Genomic DNA, 25,011 nt, shown 5'->3' on the forward strand with positions numbered 1-25,011 from the left:
AAACGTTAGTACACAAGGTGGAGGTGATTCAGAACAAATTTATTAGAGCGTGTTTGTTTGGTGACAGGAAAACTTCGACGACCTACATGTACAGCAAATTTCAGGTATTAAAAGTGAGTGACCTTGCAAAGCTGGCATATGCACAGTTCATGTTCAAGTACGAAAATAATTTTTTGCCAGCATGTTTCTCTGGCTACTTTGTTAAATTAGACGACAAACATCAACATGATACAAGACATAAGGCTAAAACCAGATTTTTTCTTCCCAGGTTTGAAACAAACTTTGGCAAAAAAACACTCCATTTCTTGTGTGTGCAAGTGTGGAGTGAAATTTCACACGATGTAAAAGATTTACCGTTCCATTGCTTTAAAAAAAATCTCAAAAACCAACTGTTACATGAATATACATGCGTACCTTAAGTGCTCAATACAAAGGATAACTTACCTTTACAGTAGGCCTATATCATCATATCGTAAGTTACTTATTAATATTTGTTCTCTACAGTTATTAGTATCAAATTGCCCTGTTTTTGTATGCTTCACATAAAAATTGTTGCAATTTGGTGGTGGTATCCACGTTTTTCCTCGTTATTTCAGGAAAACTTTTGCAAGTGTTGTAGCCTATTATAGCACACAATCACTAATTATTGGTGGTTGGTCAATTCTTGGTCGTTGCTCGTTGGTTTGAATCTTCATCCTCGGCTTACTCAGTCTGAGAATGCAGATTCAAACCAACAGTAGTTGTTTTTCAATCTCAGTGGCGAACCCTTTTTATTCAATGAAGTAGTGTGCCTGCCTCTGCACACTAGTGTGTATGAATGTGTAGTTAGATTTACTGTGATGGGGTGGTGGCTGACTAGATGACTGCTTATGGTCTTTCGCTACCATCCTGATTGCGCCATAATCTAACCAACAGTTGTACAATGCATTGTTTTGACAATTACATTTTACTCTGATTATTTGTTAATATATGGCGCTGTTAAAACAAAATAAATTGACTTGACTTGACATTTTTTCAAAAAATTTTTTACTGAAGAATACGGTACTTTCAAGAATGAAGATAGGTTGTGCAATAGCAGCAAGTGTAGGCTGAGCTTTGTTGCAGTTCTATCCATTTTTTACCGAATCCATTACGGTACTTATTAATGAAGAAACCTTCGATTTTGCAGCGCTTTGCCTATTTGGCATTTTTTAGGTCATTTGGCATTTTTGACCAGTTGTTTGGCATTTTTTCCATAAATGGACCTGGCAACCCTGGTTACAATTAAAAATACTTCCTACAATTATGCCAAATGTCTAAGTTTTCAATCTAAAAGTTGATTTTCGTTTGTGAGTTATCAGTGACAGTGAGGCATTGGATGAAAGTGTTTTCAGTTGAAATACAGCGTTCAACCATCAGGATCATGGCTTTTGGATTTCTCATGGGAAACAATCTAGGCCTAAGGGGCTAAAAAATTTGAAAACTTCTAAATTTTGAATACCGTAGGTCTAATGTCTGTAGCTAGCAAAAACATACCCTAACAAAAACAAACAGAAGCACAAACAGGTTGTACATATGCAGTGTTAAATAACAGTCCAATGGAAAGTGTCTTGGATTGAATTTGTCAGTTTCAGTATTTATGTAGATAAGCAGTCATCGTAAAAGTAAGATGGAGAAAGTAGGCCTACAGTAGGCTAATCCTGTGTAGTGGTCCAGAAGTTACTGCCTTCCAGGAGTACCCAGAGTTTTCTAACATTATATTATTATTATTTTTAAATAATTAACTTTTTAACACTTCAAAAAGTCACGGCTACAATTTTAAATACTGTTTAATCTTAAATAATAATTATCCATCGCTATGAGACCAACAAATGGACTAAATGCAGTTTCAAAATTTTCACCTTTGTATTGTGTGTGAACGCGCCTGGCAGTTCTTTGACTTCTGGTCGGTCTAGTAACTTATACTGCATTTGCAACTCTGTGCCCTGCGTTAGCAGTCCAGAAGTGACTGCTATTCGAAATTGGTTTAAGAAAACCACGGCAGCTTAACCCTGGAGAAAACTTGCCTATAAGTAGAAAATTATGCAGCTACAACTTCTTTTGCATATTTTAGAAATAGACTATAGTATGGCTGAAAAGTATAGACTATAGTATGGCTGAAAAGGCATCAATTGGCGGATGCAATCTAGTTCGTACCCTGAGCAGTTCGTACCCTGAAAAGATCGAGAGAAAAAATTCAAAAAAGCCGAAGTCGCTGATCGCGGTTTCCGCAAACATTTACAAATTTTCCCTCTGAAAAGATCGAGAGAAAAACTAGCACAAAGCCGAAATCGCTTGTCACAGTTTCTGCAAACAAACAAAAACTCTCAGGATCATTACTGCAAATTTTAAAATGTTTGCGGAAACTCCGATCTCAACCCTAACCTTTTTAAAATGTTTGCGGCATATGCGATCAGCAACTTCGGCAAATCTTAGGATCATTACCGGAAATTTTAAAATGTTTGCGGAAACTGCGATCAGCGACTTCGGCTTTGTTCTATTTTTTTCTATCGATCTTTTCAATTTGTTTGCGGAAACTCCAAACAGCGAATTCGGCTTTTTTGAATTTTTTCTCTCGATCTTTTCAGGGTACAAACTGTTCAGGGTACGAACTAGGTTGCACCCTCAATTGGCAATGCGGAAAAGTTTAAAGCTTTCATATCATGCGCAGTGTATACTGTGCTGTATGTATACTCGTATACTATATATATGTATGTATAATTGAACGGATGCGACCTAATTCGTACCATGAACAATTCGTACCGTCAGTTCGTACTTTGATCGAAAAAAAAAATTAAAAAAGCCGGAGTCAAACATTTTAAAAGGGTTATAGTTGATCGCAGTTTCCGCAAACATTTTAAAATTTTTCGCAAACAAACAAAAACTCTTAGGATCATTACCAGAAATTTTAAAATGTTTGCGGAAACTACGATCAGCGACTTCGGCAAACTCTTAGGATCATTACCGGAAATTTTAAAATGTTTTCGGAAACTGCGGAAAAACGGAAACTGCGATCAGCGACTTTGGCTTTGTTCTATTTTTTCTCTTGATCTTTTCAGTTTGTTTGTTTACGGAAACACCCCAACCCTTTTAAAATGTTTGCGGAAAAACGGAAACTGCGATCAGCGATGTTTTTTTCTCTTGATCTTTTCAGTTTGTGCGTTTGCAGATACCGATACCTAACCGATACTTCGATACCCTAACCCTTTTTAAATGTTTGCGGAAACTGCAATCAGCGACTTCGGCTTTTTTAAATTTTTTCTCTCGATCTTTTTAAGGTACGAACGGTACGAATTGTTCATGGTACAAATTAGGTTGCACCCTAATTGAACAACTAGAGAAACACATATAATTTAGGTAAAGGTTTGTTTTATATTTCAGATTTGGTCATGTTCTTTTCTTTGATTTCTAGACAAATATATCTTACGTATAAGCTAGTTTAAGTTAAGAAAAATTGGTTTCCTGAATTTGTGATATATCTACAAAAACAAAATGTTGAAGCTTTTCAAGCGAGATAGATTTCTGTGTACAAACTTTGAACTATTTTTCAAAAATACTTCATATTATATGTCAAAAATTACTGCACCTGACTACAACAAAGAGAGTAAAATGAAACTTGACAGAATGTGTGACAACGATGAGCCGTGGCGGAAGTGGTGGAAAGGTGGCAGTTTTGGAAAGCACCCAGGAAAGTGCAACTTGCCTGCAATTGCAATGCCTGACCGACTCAATTCTGCTGCTAAACTCTTTCTTAAAGACTGTGATAAAAATGTTACTTTAACTGTGGCACAAAAACTTGAAAACTTCTTATACTCACGTCGAACTTGCAAAGAAAAGAATCGATTTGTTCGTCACAAAGCTTCTTTTTTTGACAAAACTTCTGAGAGATTACCTCGTCCAAGTGCGAAAATTCAAGAACTTATGAATGCACCTCCTTTGTTATTTAAAAGTATTATGAAAGAAGAAACAAAACATGACAGAATTGCAAATCATCAGTTTCAATGGAAACAAGTAGTTTATGACAAATTAAACTCAGCCGCCTACTTGATTAGCCGAAGTCCTGGTTGTTATGCTGCCTCTCTTCGTGTTTTAAATGAAATAAAACAGAACATACCAGATTTCAAACCAACTTCCCTTTTGAATTTTGGTTCTGGGACGGGAATGTGTGTCTGGGCAGTTAATTCTCTTTGGAAGAATAGTATAAAGCAATACTACTGCATTGATTCCTCCACAGAAATGAATCACTTGGCTTTTTTTATGTTCTCTGGTGGAAACTATGATAACGCATTGCCTGGCTTATTTATACGTAAAATTTTACCAGTTTCTTTTCAAAATAATTATGATATTGTAATGTCAGCTTATGCCCTAAGTGAATTACCATCACAAAAAGAAAGACTTATGATTTTAAAATTGTTGTGGGAAAAGACAGGGCGATTTTTAGTTTTGATAGAGAATGGTAATTTTTATGGTTATTACATTATAATGGAAGCGAGAAACTTGCTTCTTCAAGGACTTGAAGGTGCTGACTCAAAAAAAGCCAAAAAATGGTCAAAAGCTAGAAAAAGTGCTTCAGTGTTTGCTCCTTGTCCCCATGAGATGGCTTGTCCAATGTGGAACACCAACTCTTCATGTGTGTTCACTCAGAAGTATTTTGTACCAGAATATGTACAGCCATTTCAAAAGATTCAAATAAAAAAAGAAAAATTTTCATACATTATTTTTGACAAACAGTGTTCTCATGCCAGTCATTCCCCACAGTGGCCTCGTGTTGTTTCTGATCCTCATGTAAATCAATGTGTTACATGTCACATTTGTACACCAGGTGGAACCATTGAGCATATGTCACTATCGAAATCTAAATTTGGTACTGATTTGTGCTACGTTGGTAAAAAGTCCTCACTTGGGGATTCCTTACCATTGTATTCTCGTAATTCAGAAAATGATGCTGATTAATGTTTTTACTATAGGATCACATTTTAAATTTCTATGTATATATATACAACAAAAACATTCTCAGAAAGCAGCTTATGTTCTCATCTCTTGTTGACTGATAGTTAGAGCTCGACCGATATATCGGTCAGCCGATATGTATCGGCCGATATCAGGTGTAGCCGATATATCGTATCGGCTATTTTTCGCCGATAAACATCGGCCAGCAAAAGCAAACTCAAAACCATCCATGCATGCCTTTAGAAGAAACACAAGTTTCTCAAACGTGCTTACATAGCACAAACAATTGCTGTGAAAATAAAATTTCCCGCCCATTCTAGTGCGAGCATCTAGAAAATGTTAATACTGTATCCCTTAGCTTCAATTCAAGCAGGAAAAATTTCGAGTTTTACGTTGCTTCAACGATTGATGACATTGAATCAGTGTAACAAAGGTGAATTTTTCGCTAAGAATCGTTGGGAGTGCGGGTGTACTTCTACACTAACCACGCACAGCTTATTTCAAGTCTTACGTCACAATGCCTGGCTTTGATCTCCGAGTGATATTGATAAGGCAAGATTCGTTACAAAATGAGATCATACGAGTAGGCTATCGCAGCAAGATGCCGCAAAATTTGTCAAGTTTTGGTATTACAGTAAGAAAGAAAAGGTCCAGGGAAAATTAACTTTTGTTCACATGACACGCAAAAATAAACCCGAAGAAAAAATCCTAGTGAAACTTTGCACAGAAGAAAATAGTAGCGTCATTGTAGAAGTTGCAAAAATAAAGAAAAAATCCTGGTGAAACTTTGCACAGAAGAAAATAGTAGCGTCATTGTAGAAGTTGCAAAAATAAGCCCAAAGAAAAAAGCCTAGTGAAACTTTGCACAGAAGAAAATAGTAGCGTCATTATAGAAGTTTTCCGATTCGTGCCCAGAGCATTGTGACGCAAGAAGCCACACGACCTCTTTCGGTGGAAGTTATGCGGCGTAATTAAACAAGCAACCACCCGCGCTGAGTCCCGGGCGGGTGGGCCGCGCCCGCCGGACATTTCAGGAATTAAAAAAAAATTAATTCAATTTTAAGTCCAAAAATTTCTGTAACCATCTGCCACCTTCTAATACTAGCCTACTTACCTTATTCGCAAGGTTTTGTCGCCATATGATAGGCCCTACTAGACCTACTGATTAAGCGATTAGTTTTCGTCAATTATTGCCATGTTACATTCATGCAACGTTAAACAATGTTGATTCGTCGTTAAACGAGCAAAAGTGTCCAGCCGCGCCGTTTGTCTCCACTCTGCCACTCGTAAGCCCAGTGCTATAAATCAAGTAAATTGTGCAAACCTGTGAGGAACTTCCCAGGCGGCAAAATCCGTCATTTTTACATTGCTGTGACGTCTGCGGACATTGAACCAATGTAAAAATGACAGATTTTGCTGTCTGGGTTCATTCGCAGCAAAAGTCTGACCGCAATTTCCACTGCTGTTACATCGTTTTAACATCGCCAGATGTTAAATTCAAAGGAGTATTCAAAGGAGTAATTTTCTTTTCAAAGGAGTAATTCAATTGGAGTTATTTCTATTCAAAGGAGTAATTCAAAGGAGTTATTCAAAGGAGTAATTTTCTCTCAAACGACGTCATCAATTAACTCTGCTGCTAAAATGCTCTATGTTGTCGTCTCAACCATCACAGTTGCGTCTGTTACGTCACTGATATTAAACGGTGCACTACTGAACAGTGCACACGTGTTGGTTTGGCCGGATGAAACCGTTGGTTGTCACTCATTAGTTGCAATTCAGCTCCTTCGTTAACTGTTCTATTGTAGATTCAATGTAAGCTCGGTTCAATAGCGCAGTTTATCGCTAAATATTTGCAATTTATAGTAGTAGGAACTAGGAAGCCTAGATCTTGGACCTTGGTGGCAGGAAAACAACAGTGGAGTTCTACATTATTATTGGTGATCACGACGTGACGTGACAGTATGTGTTCGCCCGCCCAGCTATTTTGAAAACTCGGCGCTTATGACAGCAACCAATGCATAAACTTTCTTGGACTGGTTTGTTGCTTAATAACCTTGTTGGTAACAAATTTTTCGTAATTGATATATATCGGCCGATATATATCGGTATCGGCCTAAAAATTTCATAAATATCGGTATCGGTATCGGCCTGAAAAAGTGATATCGGTCGAGCTCTACTGATAGTATCACTAATTTGTCACTAAGTCTAAATGTTTGGATTTCCACTATGACTTTATCTCATTACATTCATCGTCATCCAAATTCGGTTTTGTCCCCACTAATGGGGCCGGGAGTAGCCAATTCTTTCCTTATAGCGATTACCTTCACTCCTATTCTCCATCTCGTTCTGTGCGTCGCATCTTCTTCCGTTAGTCCAACTTTGTCTGCCTCATTCTGGGAGCAAGTCTTTTAGGCGCTGACAGTTAGGCGCTGGTCTAATAGGCGCGCACACTGTGGCGTCTGGATATTTAGGTGCGGAGCACTGTGGCGCCCGGTCATTTAGGTGCTATTCCTAGTAAAGTCTGTAGATTGTATCAGCTTGCCAGAAAATTATATAATGGCTTCCGTGAGTGAAGCTGCTTAAACCGGCAATGCTTTTCACACAAAATGTTATATTGAACAGAAAAATATATTGTTGTTTTATTGATTTATTATTGTTTTATTTGTTGTTAGTCCAGGTTTGCGTTGGTGAAAGCTTTATCAATAAATTATTCAAGTTTCCGAACATTATTGAGTTCATTTTTAGTTAACTCTTTCGCGACCACGGACGTATACACACGTCTTGGGATTTTTGCCATGATGACCAAGGAAGTATCCCTACGTCCAAGGTTAAAAGGTAGCCTATTTCAAGCAAAAAAAAAATGTAAATGATGGCAGATCCATAGTCTTTGCTTGTTCTTTTTTGGCTAATTAAAAAAAAAATATTTTGGCTGTGCAGTTGATCAGATGAGGACTTCTTAAAGATGGGGACACAGTGGATTTTTTTTTCTTCCACTTGTTGGAATTGGCAGTCAAAACTGGCTAGGCAACCCCTTACTTTGGAATTTCTCGATCAAAAAGACTGTAGGTTAAATTACGTAAACTTTTTGATTAAAATTTTCCAAATTTCTCCATAATCATTCTGCTGTACCTCCTAAAGCATTGCGCTCAGAAACGAAGTAAAATTTCTCTCATGTGCAGAATTGTTTTGGCATTCGATTAAACTACATATATTTTCATATTATTGTATCATGCTAGGGTAGTAAAGATTATAATGAAGTACACTTTTCTGCCAATTTTTATTTTTTTTAGAAATTAGAAAAAATACCGTATGGAAAGTTGCTAGTTGTACATTGAATGTTTTAAATTTTATTGCAAAGCTTTGCATCTTCGGATAGCTGAAGATGTTTGCTTTCATTTGATGTCAAGATTGTGCGTCTACGTCGATCATTGCGTCTATTATCGACTACGACTACGATTATCGACACTCATTTTTTCAAATGTATAGATGAAGCCATCAGCAGCAATTTTTTCACGATTAAGTGGAGTTGAAATAGTCGAAGCTGCCATATCAATCTTTGCTTTATGATGTAGCAAACTTACTAAACTTTTCCGTGCAAATGAAGTGCTCAGATCCAACATCGGCTTATATGCAGGGCAATTAGAGCAGTAGACCACCTGATCTCCACAGGACACGTATACTTCTGGAGTAGAAGTTGCCGGTTTAAAGGCGCAACTTTGTGCAATCTGTTACCTTTAATAATTACTTCTACTTGAGACGAATAGATCGTGTGGAGATGAGGTGCGGGAAAACGCTCTACTACTCTTGATATAAGCGCATCTCTACAGGACATTTGCAATGCATCCTGAACACAAGTTGCAGCCAGATGGAACTTTACTTAATCTGTTATCTTTCGCAATTACTTCTGTTCGGGATGGATTGGCCATGTGACGAGAACGCGTAAGATGCTCTACTACTGTTCACATGAATACATTTCTACAGGGCATATAGGCTACACCTTGGCTACAAGTTGCAAGCATAATGGTGCGACTTCGCTCGTTATTAAACCTAGTCGGGGTTTTGACGGAAAACTAAGTTTTGCTTGTTTGTTTTATTATCTTTATCCTGCATTGCGGGAAAGCGGACTTGAGCGCTATGCATCGGTGTGCGCCTTCCGACGTAGGCACCTGACCCACGCTGCAGCCGACTGCAATGTCTGTTTCCGGTTGTCTACTCTACTTATAACTTAAATTTGGTACTACCCATTACTCGAAATCGATCACTGGGTAGAGGCAATTATCGTAAAGTTTCTTGCCCAGAGAAACAACAGCAAGTGCGGGTGGCTGGAGTCGAACATGCAGGCTCTCGTCTGCGAGCCCAACGCGCTACCCGCTTGAATATAGGCTACGGTACATTTTTTACTGATGTTTAGTGTAGTTATTATTTACTAACTAAAAGTGAACTCATATGTTCGGAAACTAGAATAATTTATTGATAAAGTTTTCGCCGACGCAAACCTGGACTAACAACAAATAAATGCTGAACACGCGCATTAAAAAAACAACATATTTTTCTGTTCAATGTAACATTTTATGTGAAAATCATTGCCGGTTTAAGCAGCTTCACTCACTGAAGCCATGACCAACAACACACACGCATTAACAAAACAATATATTTTTCTGTTCAATATAATATTTTGTGTGAAAATCATTGCCCTACGCCCCTCCCTGCCAAGCTGATACAATCTAGAGACTTCACTAGGAATAGCACCTAAATGACCGGGTGCCACAGTGCTCCGCACCTAAATATCCAGATGCCACAGTGTGCGCGCCTATTAGACCAGCGCCTAACTGTCAGCGCCTAAAAGACGTGGACCCCTCATTCTTCACCTGTTCCTTCCATGATCTTTTTAGTATCCCTGTTTCCTCTTCTTATCTACCTTCAAAGTCAATGCCATTCGAAGAGAACTTTCTTCTTACATTGTCCATGTGTCTTACTCTGTTTGCCCTTGCAAGTTGTTCAATAGTCTTCCTGATCTCCAGCATATCCATCAGTTCTTCAGTCTTTTTCTTCCATGTCGTTTTTAATCCACACATTGCTCTCAGAATTGCCAGTTGACTCTCTCTTAGTATCCATGTTTCGCTGCCGTGTAATATTGCAGGCCGCACACAACTCCAATGACTTTTCCTTTCATTTTTAACAAAAACTTTTTTCATATAACATTTGCCTGCATTCGATGAACTTGCCCAACTCAGCCTTGCCCTTCCAGTCTCAACTTTCATTTATTTGATCAGCCAAATAATAGTTAAAGTTGGTCACTGTTTCAATTCCATAAAATAAATTTTCTTTGCAATCCTCAGCTACATTTTTTTTTATCATATTTCCCACAAATAAAACAGTTTGCCAGTCTTGTGGTAGCTCTCCTCGTATTGACACATCTCACATGTACCCACTTACTCACTACACTCGTTGCATCAAATTTCTCGATCACTCTTTTTCCACATATTGCACATAAGTCGACATTGCTCTTTACCACCTTCTGCTCCATCTGCACCATCAACCTTCTACATCCTTCTGCACTATCACTTTTGTTTTTTCTAGATTTACGTTCTTACCCTTTGTCTCAAATGTTTCCTTCCTAGGCTTCCATATGTTATCGCAATTTTTTCCTAGTCCCTCCATACTACCATTAGTCAAAACCAGGTCATTTGCATACAAAAGTTTGGTCAGCAACCCCTCTCTTACCTCTTCAGTCACAACATCAACCACGCTAGCAAATATGAGAGGTGACAGCACCTTGGGGTAATCTGACTTTCACAAAAAATTCATCTGAATAGGCTACTGACTTAAACCAACTTTTTCTTTTGCTACCGCACTTGCACACACCGACATCACTGCCCTTACTAACACCTTCGGTATCCATCTTCTCATTGCCCAATTTTCAATCCTTTACTTTTCTTCGGACTCTGCCAAGCATCTTCTCTAAGTCATCAAAGCACATGTACCGTACAGTTTTTTCTCCTTTTCCTTGTAAGGTTCTTGCATTGTTGTTGCAAGAAAGCAAGAAGACTGCAGAACATCAATTGTGTTGTAGTAATAGTATCTTTAGCTAGAGTTGGTTAAAAATGTGAAACATAATTATGGTAGTTTTAAGTACATGTGCTATACCACTGGTGTTGAAAAATATATATAGAATATTTTCTATGCGATTAACTACAAAACTGGTTTGTCACCATTGCTGAGTAGTATTGTTTTGTAAAGAAAAATTGTCGAGGTAAACTAAGTATGACTGCATAGCATTGTTTTAACATTTGTACTGAATTGGCAAGATTTCTTCTCTGATTTTATTCTTGATAATATTTGTTTCATTTCGCTCTTGTTTCAGGAATAATATAGGCTTGCTTGTTTGTTTGAGACAAAGTCACAGTGTTCGTAGTCTAATGGAGGACGTTGAAGTGAGTAACTGACACCGATGTCAGTAATTCATTTCATGTTTGCTATTTCATTTATATTTTCATCTAAAGCTTGTGATCAATTTAAAATTATTTCAGGCTGCAGCGTCATATGTTTGGTAGCAGCTACACTTTTTGTTTGTGTATCCACCAGCAGTTCTGGATATACACATGTGTTCTTCTTTACCAGTAGTACATATGCTAAATGTTTGTCTCCTACAAGTTACTATGAATTCTTCCAACTTCCTTTTGTCAGAGCAATACATTCGTTGTATAAAGTGGCTTTGTTGCCTTTATTCTTGGAGTTGAGAAAATTTATCCTTCGTAGTTTTACATAGCTGTAGAATATTGTAACTGCAAGTTATAACTCACAGACACTGTCTCTTAGGCACAGAACCTATGCCATGATCAGTGATACAGGTTCAAAAGGGATTGAAATATGAAACGTCTTACCTCAATAACTTGCAACGTGCTCTACTGTTTGAAAGGTTGAACTATAATAACCTCGTTTACTGTTTATCATTGAAAATGACTTCTGTGAAGAAATACTGCACGCTTTTTGTAGTAACATTTGTAATCTGAATCTTTTCTTTCAGGTTACAATTTTCTTTTTTGCCAAAAGTCGTGACTTGTTGGGCCAGAACAAAGGAGTAGTGAAAGTCCCTCGCGAAACCACGTCATCCAACTTATTCGCATTGATCCACTCAGCTTTTCCCAGGTTAGAACTAGGCTAAGGATGAACAGTTTAGTGAAGATCAAGGAATTAACTTAGTATTAGATGCTGTCTCGGTATATTCTCGCCCAGTAGATCGGTGATATCAATATTCAGTCTGTGTCTCCCAACAAAATAAGCTACATTCTCAACACTGCCGCTAAATGTAAATGTTCTTGTTCCTAAATATAAATTATTTCTTGAAACACTTGCAGATTGAAAGAGCTTCAAGGCTGCTTCGCTCTTTCAGTCAACGAGGAATACGTCAGTGTCAGTGAAGACATCCCTTTGAAGTTCGTGAGCAGCGACACTATCGCCGTCATCCCACCTCTAAGTGGCGGGTAGGACTCCCAGAGAGTTGCAAAGGTGACTACCAGGGTCGGAAACGATGCGAAGGTCAACCAGCTACCGATGAAATTTCGACCGAAACGTTGTCACAGTGACGTATGCATGAGATTGAGCAAGATCGCACATGAATCCAAATTACCACGGCTGCTTCTTTTGTATTGATCTTCTACAATCTAACATGAAGGACAGGATACTAGTCCCCACTCCCTAGGTCTGAATATGGTTGGGAAGGCACTTGGTCAGCTCTTCACATTTGAAGTGGCCGTATTACGAAAGCGGTACCAGCGCACCATCCACCTGCTTATTCACATTTTTCCCAGTGGTGTTCCTTTTTGAAAAGTAGACAATGTTTTACTTGTCATGGTTTGTTATAGAAGAAACATTGTGACATTATTGCCAACCAGAATGACGATTCCGACACGCTTGAGTGCGTCGTATGATGTTTACACAAAATTGAAAGTAATCTGAAAAACAATGAACTGCTCCCACCGCTTTTTTTCAAATTGTTGTTGGTAACTTCTTGCCTGCACCCATATCTAATCGTATTGTATGAATGGTTGTGGAAATAATATAATCCTTAATTGAGACTACGTCTTTGGAGGCTCAATCCTGCCAGTTTCGCATACTTGTAGAGGCTTTGAACCACTGACGCAGGCCCGGTCGCGAAATTTTTTTCTCACTAACTTTTTGTTACTTCGCATAGAGTTTGTATTAATACCGTGTGAATGCAAACATTTTTAATTGGCGCGTTTGGTTCAGTGGTTTCGTCTTTTGCCTTATATTCGTGAGGACATCGGTTCGACGCCCATCGAAGTCAATTTTTTTTCTTTAGGGAACGTTCAAATATTACGTAACGCCTTCGAGGGGGAGGGGGGGGTTTATGCAAAGCGTTACGTTAGCGTCACATCGGGGGAGAGGGGGTTCAAGCAAAACGTTACGTAACGCTTTCGAGTACGGAATGGTGGTTTTTTGTGCTGAATTTGTAGTGAAAAAGCGTTACATGGGGGAGGGGGGATTGAAAAAAGCGTTACATGGGGGAGGGGGGGGGTCAAAAATTCGGAAAAAAAGCGTTACGTAATATTTGAACGTTCCCTTACATTAATTTGTTGCGGTGCACAAAAACTTTTCAAAAAAAAGTAGGGTTGGGATTAATGGGTTCGGGTTAATTCTTAATCCATTTGAAAAATCTTATTTTCAGAGTGACCCGAATCAATTTCTTTTCTCAACTTTTTTAAACTTGACTGGACTAGGTGTGTCTCCAGGCTACATTTTTCTTTCAAGTTCAATGTTTGGATTTGGACCTGGAGGGCGAAAATCGGCTGCTGACTTTCAAAACCGCGCGAAAAAAATGAATTGGTAAAAACAGTTAGCCTACGCGCGGTCTAGTGACAGAAATATGCAAATGAGACAAAAAGTTCGTGGGTACCTTGTTTTTTAGGCTACATGTTTTTTTCCCACGAACAAAAAGTTTGTTGGAAAAAAGTTTTGCGGCCCGGTCACCGAGATTGACAGAGTAGAGTGAGAGTTAGTGTTGTTGTCTGTAAATTATTCCATTTCGGTGGAGAGCAGTCCTTGCAATGCGTTGCTCAAGTGCACACACCCAGTGGCGTAGCCAGAAATTTTTTTTTGGGGGGGCCAAATATTTGATGAATTGAAGAGAACAACAAAGTGTTTGATTTTAAGCCATTTCCACTTGATGTGCAGAGGCGTATCCTGGTGGGTTGAAGCAATAAAACTGGTAGGGGGGTTAGGGCACGCGTATTCTAGGGGGGTCCGGGGGCATGCTCCCCCGGAAAAACTTTTGAAAAATTACACTCAAATAATGGATTATAGCGCTTTCGGAAAACACTTTTAGGGTAATATTTGTATGAAATTTATTAGCAGATAAACAGGTACGGTATTAACTTATTAAAGATAGCTCTTACACACGAATGGGCAAAAACTGCGGCTAAAATTAGAGAACACCAAAAACTCAATAACTACACAAAAACCCAATAGAGTAAGCCATTCTGAAATTGCTTCCACAAATTAGTTCAAAGCAACGTAAATCGCGTAAATTTTGCGCGATTTACGATTTTCAAAATTTATTGGTGTCTTTCTGTGTGTCTAAAACAAGTCCTTGGGGGTATTAATAGCCAGATGTCTTGGAAAACGATATAAATTTCTACCCTGATTTCTACAAACTTTATTATATTTTCAACAAAGGGCTCAACTTCGGAATCCAAACTTGGAAAATTTGGGGGGCCATGGCCCTTTTCGCCCCCCCCCCCCGGCTACGCCTATGCACACACCGAGAGCCGAACCATCGTAGCTATCATGATGTGATCATTCCTTCAATGACATCTGGCGCTTATGCAGCTGAGCTGGAATGGATGGAGTTATCAGATTTTACTTTGCCCAATGACGTGTTGCCAAGTCATGTTGGTGGTTGGTTGGTTTGAATCTTTATCCTCGGACTGACAAAGCCTTGATAGGGGATTCCTGGTAGTTTCGCATACTTGTAGAGGCTCTTGACGCAGAGCCGGTTACCGATTGTTGAAGTGTTGTTGCCGGAGAATTGTTCCATCCACTAGGTGCCGCTGAATGGAGAGCAGTCCTTAAAATGCGTTACGGTACTCAAGCGCACACCCCGAGAGTTGAACCAGCGCGGCTTGGTCTTACAGTTTCCTTGCTCACAAAACCAGCGGTTCGACACCGCTCAAGAGCATACTGCTGTGCCTTTGGCAGGACACCTAAAGACATGCCTGAAGGTGTACACGATGGTTGCCTTCCCGTCCCATAAACTTTCAACTACCGGTCACAAGGTATGGTATGAAAAACAGAGTTTGTAACGCGCTGGAGTATTGGCAATCGGTGCTGTCGAAAGTTTTTAGTTGCCAACCGCGCTGGCCTGACCCAATGATCTAATCACACAACACCAATGTTGCTTGTCGCGTGTTGTTTATTCAGAAACGCGGCTGTTCGAACTTTGTTGCATCATGTTGAAGTTGACGTCATGCACACAACGCGTTGACTTGACAACGTAACGTTGATATTCGATAATCGATAAAAAGAAGTTTGTTGTTGGCAATGAAGTGCAAAACCTTACGAAAGACATAAGTGCAGGTACCTTGCATATTTAAACAATCTAAGAGAAATATCACACCGACTGAGTCGTGCAATACTGACAGTGCTAAGTCATTGTCATGCTATGGACTGTTTGGCACGAAACACAGTGAGTTTAAACTTAAAGTCTTATTCTTCCTCTCCGAACTTAGTGGGCAGAGGCTCCACTAGTATGCTCTCCACATATTCAAAGGCTGTCTGTGGATCTTGGTCAGCGTTGATTCGAACGGCCTGCAAAACAAACTAGAAACGTTCCTTCGGGAGAACGAGAGATGTAGGCTAAAGGGGGAGAAGGGCGCCATCAAGTGTCACGTAGAGTCATTAAAACAACCAATCACCCGACATTGCAGTGGCCAGGTCACACAATTCTCACCCTTTTTCGACACTTTTGTTGTCCCCTATCACTGTTACTGTTTTCACTTCACAAATACACAGTAGGCTAGATACAAACGACTAGATACTGCATCAGGCTAAACAAGTCGATAGTATCTACATTGTGAAGTAAAACATCGATCATGCTGCTAAAATCGAAACTCAATCTATTTTTTTTTTTTTTAGTTTCACATGATCTGGTAATGCAGCACCGCCAAGGTGGGTTGGTACAAGAATATGCCACCGGCGGCCACAAAGGCCAAACAACGACAATAACGTAGGTTACTAAACGTAATGCTGGCAAACAGATCAAATAATTTACAATCACATTTAAACCACGACGTGATTAGGTCAAACAAGTAACTACATCACCACGCACCCCTTCATCTGAGTAGTATTCCTTGAGGTCTTCAGCAAACGCGTGATACGCGTTCAACGCGGCTCGCACAGCGCCCTCACTGTCCATGGGATGTCGGACGCATCTCTGACGCACCCCCTCCGATAGTGGCGGGTTGTAAATGGTGTGGAACCTGAAGCGAAGAAAAATTACTTCCGATGGACAAGTTGAATAGTTTCAAGAAATGCTGGCTGATGACTGAGCAGCCATATTACGGTGAAGTCTGTCTTGGTATATCTTGTCCTGTAGGTATATCAGGCTATATTAGATCTTGGTTGGATTTTTAATCTAATCTTAAATTCGCAACCCAGTCATTGAAACGTCATGTAAGTGTGAAACATTCTTCGTCAGCGCAAGGGGCGAGAAGAGCTGTACCGCCCTTGGCCGGTACGCGAAATTTTTTTCCCACGAGATTTCTGTCTCATTGATTCTAGTCACTAGAGATTTTCAAGTAAGTCACTAGAGATGTCAAGTAAGATTTTCCGAAAGTGTTTTGAGAGATTGGTTGATTCAGATTGCGAAATAACTATTTGCCAATGAAATTCTGCAATGATAATAAAATAAGCTTTCCGTAACTCTACTTTTTTTGAAAAGCTCTTGTGCACCGCAAAAATTAATTTAAAGAAAAAACAAAGTTTGACTTCGACGGGCGTCGAACCCTTGTTCTCACGATCACTAGGCAGAGGATGAAACCACTGAACCAACTGTGCCATCGAGAAAATGTTGCATTCACACGGTTTTAATACAAACTTTTACCAAAATATGTAAATGAGACAGAAATCTCGTGGGAAAAAAATATCGCGCCGGTACAGATGGCAAGTGTTGAGTCGCTATTGTGTTGTTTGGATGTACAAACTTCCAAATGGTTTGAAAGACAAGGAAGGTCTCAATGAGGGAAGTGCCGTGTGACTGAAGCAAATGTCAGGCATCGTTGGTCAAGAAGATCATTGTCCAACTGCCACGTATCGGCATTCAACATGTGACGTGATGCTGCTGAGGTTTCAAAAAAAGTCGCACCGACTATTGGCAACTCCAAGAACTTACCTCTCCCCTGTGAAAGGGTCAGTGAGCCTGTAACACAATCTCTCGATGATGCAATCGTCTGGAATGTCGAGGAAGTAGATTCGGTTTGGTTTGATGCCCGCGTCCACTAATCCCTGAGGAGTGAGGATGTTTTAGTTCGGAAAAGCTACTTTCACAATGCAAGAACTGCCACCAGGTTGGTATTTTGGCGATATCTTATCGTAAAAATGATTAATAGACCTAAAATATGTATTTCTACAGTATACCTTGAGAATCTATACTGTCAAACCTTGCTTGGTTTACAACGCTCCGTTAGCTCAGTGGTTACGCGCCCGGCTCAAGATCACGCGTCGCTAGTTCGACTCTCGGGTGTGCGCTTGAGCAACGCATTCTAAGGACTGCTCTCCATTCAGCGGCACCTAGTGAATGGAATAATTCCCTGGCAACAACATTTCAACAATCGGAAACTTCACTCTGTCAATCTCGGTAACCGGACCTGCGTCAAGAGCCTCTACAAGAATGCAAAACTACCAGGATTAACCAATCAAGGCTTTGTCAGTCCGACGATAAATATTCAAAACCGAACCAACGATCAGCAATTGAACCAGATCGCCGCGAATCAAATCACGACCAGCCACTAACACAAAGAAAAAATCAAGTGTCAGGTTGGTCTGACGCAAAAAGATGCATTGTTAAGTCTTGAAGCCGATAACAACAAAACTTAGTGAATCAACTTATGGTTAGGATAGTTACATCTGCTTGATCCCTGGACAATGGGAATCCATGAAGAACCCATCCTCTTGTGGAGGCATCCAATTCAGTCAACCTGTCCACAATGATCTTGATGGCAATAGTGTCTGGGACCAGGTCCCCCTTCCACACGAACTCCTTCGCTGCTTGGCCAAGTGGCGTCTCGTTCGCAATGTGCTTCTTGATGAGAGCCCCACACGACACTGAACATATCAATATTAGAGGCGAAGGTGAGAGAGAGCATTTATAAGCTCAAATATTTAAAAGCTTGAAATAGACCCAAAAGTGAAAGTTTCTGAACAAACAATATTGCCGGAGTAAGCGAACCTACATTCTCCACTCAATGCACGAATGCAGCGAATTAAAGCTCAACCCCAACGCACAACTCTGCCTGGCAGGAGTTGCAAACCGAGCAAGTAAGACACGAAACGCTGATACGTGGTTCGCTCATGAAGAAACAAAGGTTTATTTTCGAACTGAGATAACTTTTTGGATGTTACATTTTGCACTAGTGGCTATGAAAGGTTGGAACCACAGATCGGTCATTGAAGTTGTCGTTTGGAGTTGCAAATGCCTGGCAGCCCTATTCATACAAACAATTGTTCAAGATCAAACGGATCTCCCAAAGACAAAACATCAAACAATGCAAATTCCTCCGACGATCCATATGACCCAGGTTGTTTATTTTGCAAACACAGACCAGATCTCACACTCTTAACCATTATAAAGAACAGCTGTGTTAGCAAGAGTAGCTACAAGACATTCAAAGGGCACCAGTTCAATACTCAGTGGGTACACGTAGTCGTAGCCAGCTTGGATACATAGGAATGACATGTTTGGAGTTAACGAAAAGATTGGCTTCCTTGCTTTTTATGTTTAATTACAAAGCTAGACGGTTTTGTAAGCCAGCCTACTATAAGGAAGCTCTTTTGATGGTTTAAAAATACAAGCATGGCCGCCATGATGATGTGTAGCCTAGATATATATAAAACAATCTTGTTTTCTCACCATCGACGAGTTTGTACTTTTCTGCGAGTTTTTGAGCGATAGTTGATTTCCCGCTTCCGATTGGTCCAATCAGGATGATTCTTGGAGTGCGTGGAGTCTCAGTGCGCTGATGGGTGTTGATGAAATTGAGCGCCTGAAACAACATCCCATGGTTCGAAATATAATGATGAGAAGAATTACTGCTTATCACGGTCTCTTCCCATGAGATGAGTTGCACGGTTAAACATCCGATCATAACCGCAACTATAACGATCTACCTGAGCGAGTACATCAGCCTTAGGTTGGTCGGCGTTGACTTTCTTGAGTATGGAAGGATAGGAGGAAACGACGCCATGGATGTTGCGAGAGTAGTCCTCCTGTGAAGGAACAATTATGAAGGTTTACGTGAACAATGGGTAGCACGACACATCTACGACCTACTTTGATGGGTTTAGTTGAAATATAAGCAAACTGCCTATGATCAACTCGTGAAGACAATAGCACATGCAATGAACTCGCATATTGTTATGTAGGTTATGTCTTTCTTCATCAATCAACATAGCGTTAAACGTCTATTTATTTGCATTCTTGACTGGTCCTTGATTAACCAGCAAAATGATTTTATGAAATGAATTGGAGCATTAATAGCCTCAACAATCAACATTAACTGTTTGACCCTGCGCAGTCAACTTACAAAATTCGTTGTAAAACAAATTGAGTAAATCTCATGTTTTGAATAGGATCGAAATAGTAGAGGGGTGAGCTTTAAAAAGAGTGAAAAGACCTGACCCTTTCTGTCACCTGATGATCGGTGTTCCAGCCAATCAACTATCCAATACCACTGCCGGTGGGCCAGGATTGTTATGCCTTTAATACTTTCCTTACTTTTTCTTGTTTATGAGGCAAAAACCCAGGAAGTATCCTCTTAATGTTGCAGCCGGTTTAATTTCATTCCTATAACTGATGTTTTAACGTCTGCGTTCTGTCGCTTCTACCTTTTCCAGAGCCCTACTATGTTGTAGCTGATGGAAAGTGATATGTTTCGGTTTGATAGTCGGAAATAAAACAAGAAACCGAATCTCATAAATAATCATCTTGCTTCGTGAATTGTGTGAAAATATTTGCCTTCGATTCTAAACTCACCAACTTCTTTCTCGTCTCAGCCTCTGATATCCCCTCTGGCTCCACCAGCCGGGCCTGCACTGTGGGATCTTGCGGCCACTCGAAGGTGGTGTGGTATACGTCACCGGTGACACGGTCCACACGTTTGCCAGACTGTCGCTCAACCAGAACAGTGTCAGGGGCGTCCAGGACAACTTGTGAAGAAAGTAGATATGTTGAAATTTTATGGTGAAAATTAATTGAAAAACAGCTTTGGCTCGGCTCTGTTCACCCGGTTCAATCGAACCAGGTCTTGAAGTTATCACAAACAGAGGGAACCGGTTGTTAAACAAGTATAGCTTATTGTTAATGGATACGTAGATTCTTATGCATTTAATGATAGTTGCCTATGGGACCGGTTTGAGGTTTAGGAGCGCACCACTGTAAGTAACTAAATGAGCGAGAACATTCCTCGTGAACCGAGCAAGATTGGAAACAGGTTTCTGAGCTATCGAACATTAGACAGGTTTTGCTGGTGACCATTTTAACTTAACTGCAACAAACTACAATTAAGCAAAGTGTGAAACCTGAAAGCAAAATGCATTTTTAAAAACCGTTGTTAGATCTGGTGCATTGGAAACACCAAGTGCTGGTTTACACAAATCAACCAAAGCAGCAGTGGTGCCACGCGGCATGGTGTGAACAATGGTCAAGCAGCAAATCTCCACTTCGTAAATTCAGATCTCAGTCTGAGAACCAGTTGGGTCATGGCCTCTCTAGACTTGCCTCATCAAGGCGTAACCTGCTCACTTGCGTTGAACGTTATGGTGCAGACACGTAGCGTTGAAGCTTGGCAGAGAGTTTTGCCTGTGAGTGTGGTGAAATGGTTTGGTTTTGAATCTTTATCCTTGGACTGACAAAGCCTTGATAGGTTATTCCTGGTAGTTTCGCATACTTGTAGACTTGTAGAGGCTCTTGACACAGGGATGGTTGCCGAGGTTGGCAGAATAAATTTTCCGATTGTTGAAATGTTGTTGCCGTGTTGCCAGGAAATTATTCCATCCACCAAGTACTGCTGAATGGAGAGCAGTCCTGAAAGGCGTTGCTCAAGCGCACACCACGAGAGCCGAACAAGCGCCGCGTGATCTTAAGTCGGGCGCGTAACCATTGAGCTAACGGGGCGACGAAGACAGCCCACTTAATCAAGGATTGCCCACTGTACAGACCACCTCGTGGTATGGAAGACATAGTCTCCATTGAAGATGACACCAGGAAGTGGTTAACCGACGGGTGCCCTGATATATAGCGACATGAGAGAGGAAGAAACTATTCAACAATCTCAACCAACAAAAACCATCCTGCGCATTACCGACGTGACTGAACAAGATTCCTTTCGCTTGGAGTTCGATGGCTTGATGGCGGTTCTGTGGGAAGTCCTCCAATAGATAACCTCGACGCAGACAATCCTTCCGCGTCAGCCTTTCGTGGATCAGTTGAACCTGAAGGTTACATCGCAATATACTTCATGTAAAACGTCACTGTTTCAATCTTTAGGCCACCAGTGTGGCTATAAAAGTGCCACAAAAATATAATTGCCATGACCGCACAAAAGATTTTGTAAATATCATCCGGTATCGCTGAAAACGATAGCTTGCAGCACAACATATTTACAATTCGACCTCATCTCGAAAGAAAGTTTGCTTGTAAATATTCTTTTTCCTGGTTGAGATCAGAACAATAAATTGTAAAAGTTGTCATGAACCTGTAGCGGATACAGTGACAACCCGTTGGAGGGGCTACACAGTACACAGACTCCAGAACCAATCATAAGCGACTTCAGGAAACGTAAAAACGATATACGTAAAGCTCGCAGGAGCTACAAACATATGAGACACAACTTTACCCAAATATCATCTGGGACAAGCTTCTTTTCACCCAGAAGCCTGTTAGCTTCAACTGCGGCACTGGACAACTCATCATCAAGCAGGATCGGTCTGGTGATGTGCACAGTGCGCGTCTTCGCACTCAATGCAGAACTCTGCAGTAAAAATGGTTAAATACATTTATTGTCAAAGAAGATAGGAGATAGGACAAACTAAACAAAATTAATTTTGAAAGTCAGTTTGATCTTGCACTAACAAGGTATTTTGCACTTTCCCTACATCCCTAGCATACAAAGGTGGGTTACTGGGTATCCACTTCTTTGAACGTAGCGCACTCTATTACCAGCCGAGGAAAGTAGCATGCAACCGCTCCCATGTTGCTTCTATGTACTATAACCAAGAATAGTTGGCCTTGGGTCAAGACTTACACTTTGGTCATACATAAGTTGACATTCAAGACAGTAGGGCTGCTTTAGTATCTTGTAGAATCAAAGGGATGATGAAAACAAAGTTGTTTAAAATGCAGTTTCGCAAATAGTTACAGATTATTTCCAAAGCTTTGAAACAAGTAGCTTGTTTAACAACGCCAGTGTTTCACACTAAAAACTGCAAAATTACGATTGAAGCAAAATGTGGCTGTTATGTTACTATAGCTACATTGGAAAAAAGTATTGTCGCTAGTTCAACTGCTACTATCAAGGAAATGCAGTAGCCTACTATTAAAAAGTTAGTTGTCACTTCATAAATCAATCGTAGTGGGGTAACTTGTTTATTCGTCTGTTGTTACAATTTTCTTCATAACCTGTGACATTACTTGACACAAACAGTAGAAACACATTACAACATACCAGTGCACTTTTTCCACTTGCAGTTGGACCAAGAACGGCTATTTTAGGAACTAAAAACAAAACATAAACAACATGTTGCAACCAAAACTATTTAAGGCACATGCTTCAATATTAGAACCACACTTTTAAAACAACATTTCACAAATAGTAACAAAAATAAAATACCATAAAATTGTGATAAAGACTTCTAAACCAAACTTCTTAACCAGCTCAGTAGCCGAGTGGTTATCACGTTCGGCTCTGGTGCTGGTAGATCTGAGATCGATTCAAAGTCGGGTCAAACCAAAGACTTTAAAAATGGTATCGATTGTGTTCTTTCTTGCATAACGCAGTGAAAATAAGTCAGGTAATAATGTGATGACATCATAAACTTGACGTGTAATTAAAAAAGAGCCCTGTCGCTCAAAGACCTTAGCAGTTAAAGAGCGACAAGAAATAAAATCATAACATTATTAGTATGAGTTGTAACTTCAGAATGGTTGTTTTTGTTTAGTTTAACATTTGCAGAAGTGTTGTTAGTTAACCTTATTGTGTTATTAGGTTATCCAAATAACCTAAATTATTTTTGTAAGTATATGAGTGGTGCAACAATGTCTCGTGACAAATGCACATTGTGAGTCGCACATGTTATCACATATATCTGCAGTCTGCACATTTATTCTGATGATACATCTATTAACAATGATCCAAATAGATCGTTGGAGGTTTTTCTTGTCACCTTCCAGCAATAATGATTACTAAAATACATGCATGTTGGTTGTTAGTTGGAAACATACCATACTGGTGCTGAACTAGCAGTTCTATAATCTGCGGTTATCCTTTTTCTGCCTATTTTGAACAATCTACTCTTTGCTATACTTTAGGAAGGAGTAGGCTAAACTGTCTTGGCATGATAAGCCAAATACAGTGCATGTTTTATAAAGTAGCTTTCTGTTTATCAATTTCTTTAATGATCATTAACTTGAAACCACATTAGTTAAGACGGTAATTTTTAACTGGTGTTCCATGGAACAGTAGGCAGTGCAGTGAGACAGTGTTTTGTAAAAGATTGACAGGTGTTTCACGAGAAATTTATTAGTTGACTTTGACCAGTGTTCAATGGAACACCGGTCGAAAATTATATACAAGAGCTTTGCGTTTGTCTTTCTGCTATTCCTGCCCGAATGATAACTTTGTGCTCATCCAATTGACTTAGATATCGCTCTGAGAAAAACTGAAAGTGAATAAATTGTTGTTGTGTTGTTTATTTTATTGCATCCTTATATAAAATTTTGTTGGGTGTTCCGCAAGATTGTTTTAAAGCAAAAGTGTTCTGTGGCTCAAGAAAGGTTGAAAACACTGCTCGGTAAGATAATGAAGATTACCATATATATTATATATGTCAAAGAAAAAATAGTACCAAACCTTATCATAATTTAATTAAGTGGATCCGCTCATTACGATTATTCAGAAAGTCTAGATAAAATGCACAGAAACCTTACCTTTGTTGCTATCTTTCTTCAGCCAATCAATGGCATATTGAATGGCGTCCTTAGGCTTGTCTATAATTAGTTGACTCAGCAAGCGCTGTAAAAAATAGTAAATGATTAATATATGGAAAGTGGTTTACCAACAATATTTCTATGATTAGTGCGCTACAACATGGGCAAGATTAAGTCTAATGAATTAATTTTATTTACCTTATACATGTCAAATATGCCATGTTCTTCAGCATATACAGAAAAGTCTGGAGGAATTCTCAGTGGCTTCTTTGTAGCATCCATTATATTGGAAGTTAAAACGTTGCTTTCATTCAACAAATTATTTGCAGTAGCTTGAACCTATTACAAATTATTCTATTCTATGCTCAACTAATAAAAATAGAACTTGTTGATCAATTTGGACCATGGTGATAGGCATGATAAAAGTTACATTTGTACTTAGTGTTAATTTTTTATCATGTAAAATCTCTTTATAAAAGTAACAATCTTGAAAGATAAATCCCAAAAGTGTTTCAAGATGAAAACATAAAAAACTAAGCAAAAAATTTTTCATGCTTAGACTAGTCACTAAACCTTCACTAAAGTTGACTGTTTTCATTATATAT

The 25,011-nt window shown here is 39.5% G+C and overlaps 3 protein-coding genes across 3 annotated transcripts; 2 read left to right on the forward strand and 1 right to left on the reverse strand.

Annotated features, from left to right (window-relative positions):
* Positions 1-3,419: 3,419 nt before the first annotated feature.
* On the forward strand, positions 3,420-7,237 carry LOC145777581 (ribosome assembly protein METTL17, mitochondrial-like). The gene is made up of 2 exons (XM_082588997.1): positions 3,420-5,065; positions 7,146-7,237. Exon 1 carries the CDS (start codon positions 3,511-3,513, stop codon positions 4,969-4,971), a length of 1,461 nt encoding a protein of 486 aa, XP_082445123.1. The 5' UTR covers positions 3,420-3,510; the 3' UTR covers positions 4,972-5,065; positions 7,146-7,237.
* A 2,039-nt stretch (positions 7,238-9,276) lies between these two features.
* LOC145777278 (uncharacterized) lies at positions 9,277-13,170 on the forward strand. Its single transcript, XM_082588624.1, has 3 exons — positions 9,277-11,402; positions 11,996-12,117; positions 12,327-13,170. Exons 1-3 carry the CDS (start codon positions 11,388-11,390, stop codon positions 12,454-12,456), a joined length of 267 nt encoding a protein of 88 aa, XP_082444750.1. The 5' UTR covers positions 9,277-11,387; the 3' UTR covers positions 12,457-13,170.
* A 2,195-nt stretch (positions 13,171-15,365) lies between these two features.
* On the reverse strand, positions 15,366-24,774 carry LOC145777198 (adenylate kinase 8-like). The gene is made up of 12 exons (XM_082588518.1): positions 24,605-24,774; positions 24,407-24,491; positions 22,926-22,975; positions 22,098-22,232; positions 21,564-21,693; positions 20,237-20,409; positions 19,372-19,470; positions 19,115-19,247; positions 18,110-18,309; positions 17,378-17,490; positions 16,316-16,466; positions 15,366-15,795 (listed from the first exon to the last, which is right to left on the reverse strand). Exons 1-12 carry the CDS (start codon positions 24,686-24,688, stop codon positions 15,694-15,696), a joined length of 1,455 nt encoding a protein of 484 aa, XP_082444644.1. The 5' UTR covers positions 24,689-24,774; the 3' UTR covers positions 15,366-15,693.
* Between the last annotated feature and the right edge of the window lie 237 nt (positions 24,775-25,011).

The sequence above is a fragment of the Aplidium turbinatum genome, chromosome 9 (genome assembly GCF_918807975.1).
Source record: "Aplidium turbinatum chromosome 9, kaAplTurb1.1, whole genome shotgun sequence".
Classification (NCBI taxonomy): Eukaryota; Metazoa; Chordata; class Ascidiacea; order Aplousobranchia; family Polyclinidae; genus Aplidium; species Aplidium turbinatum.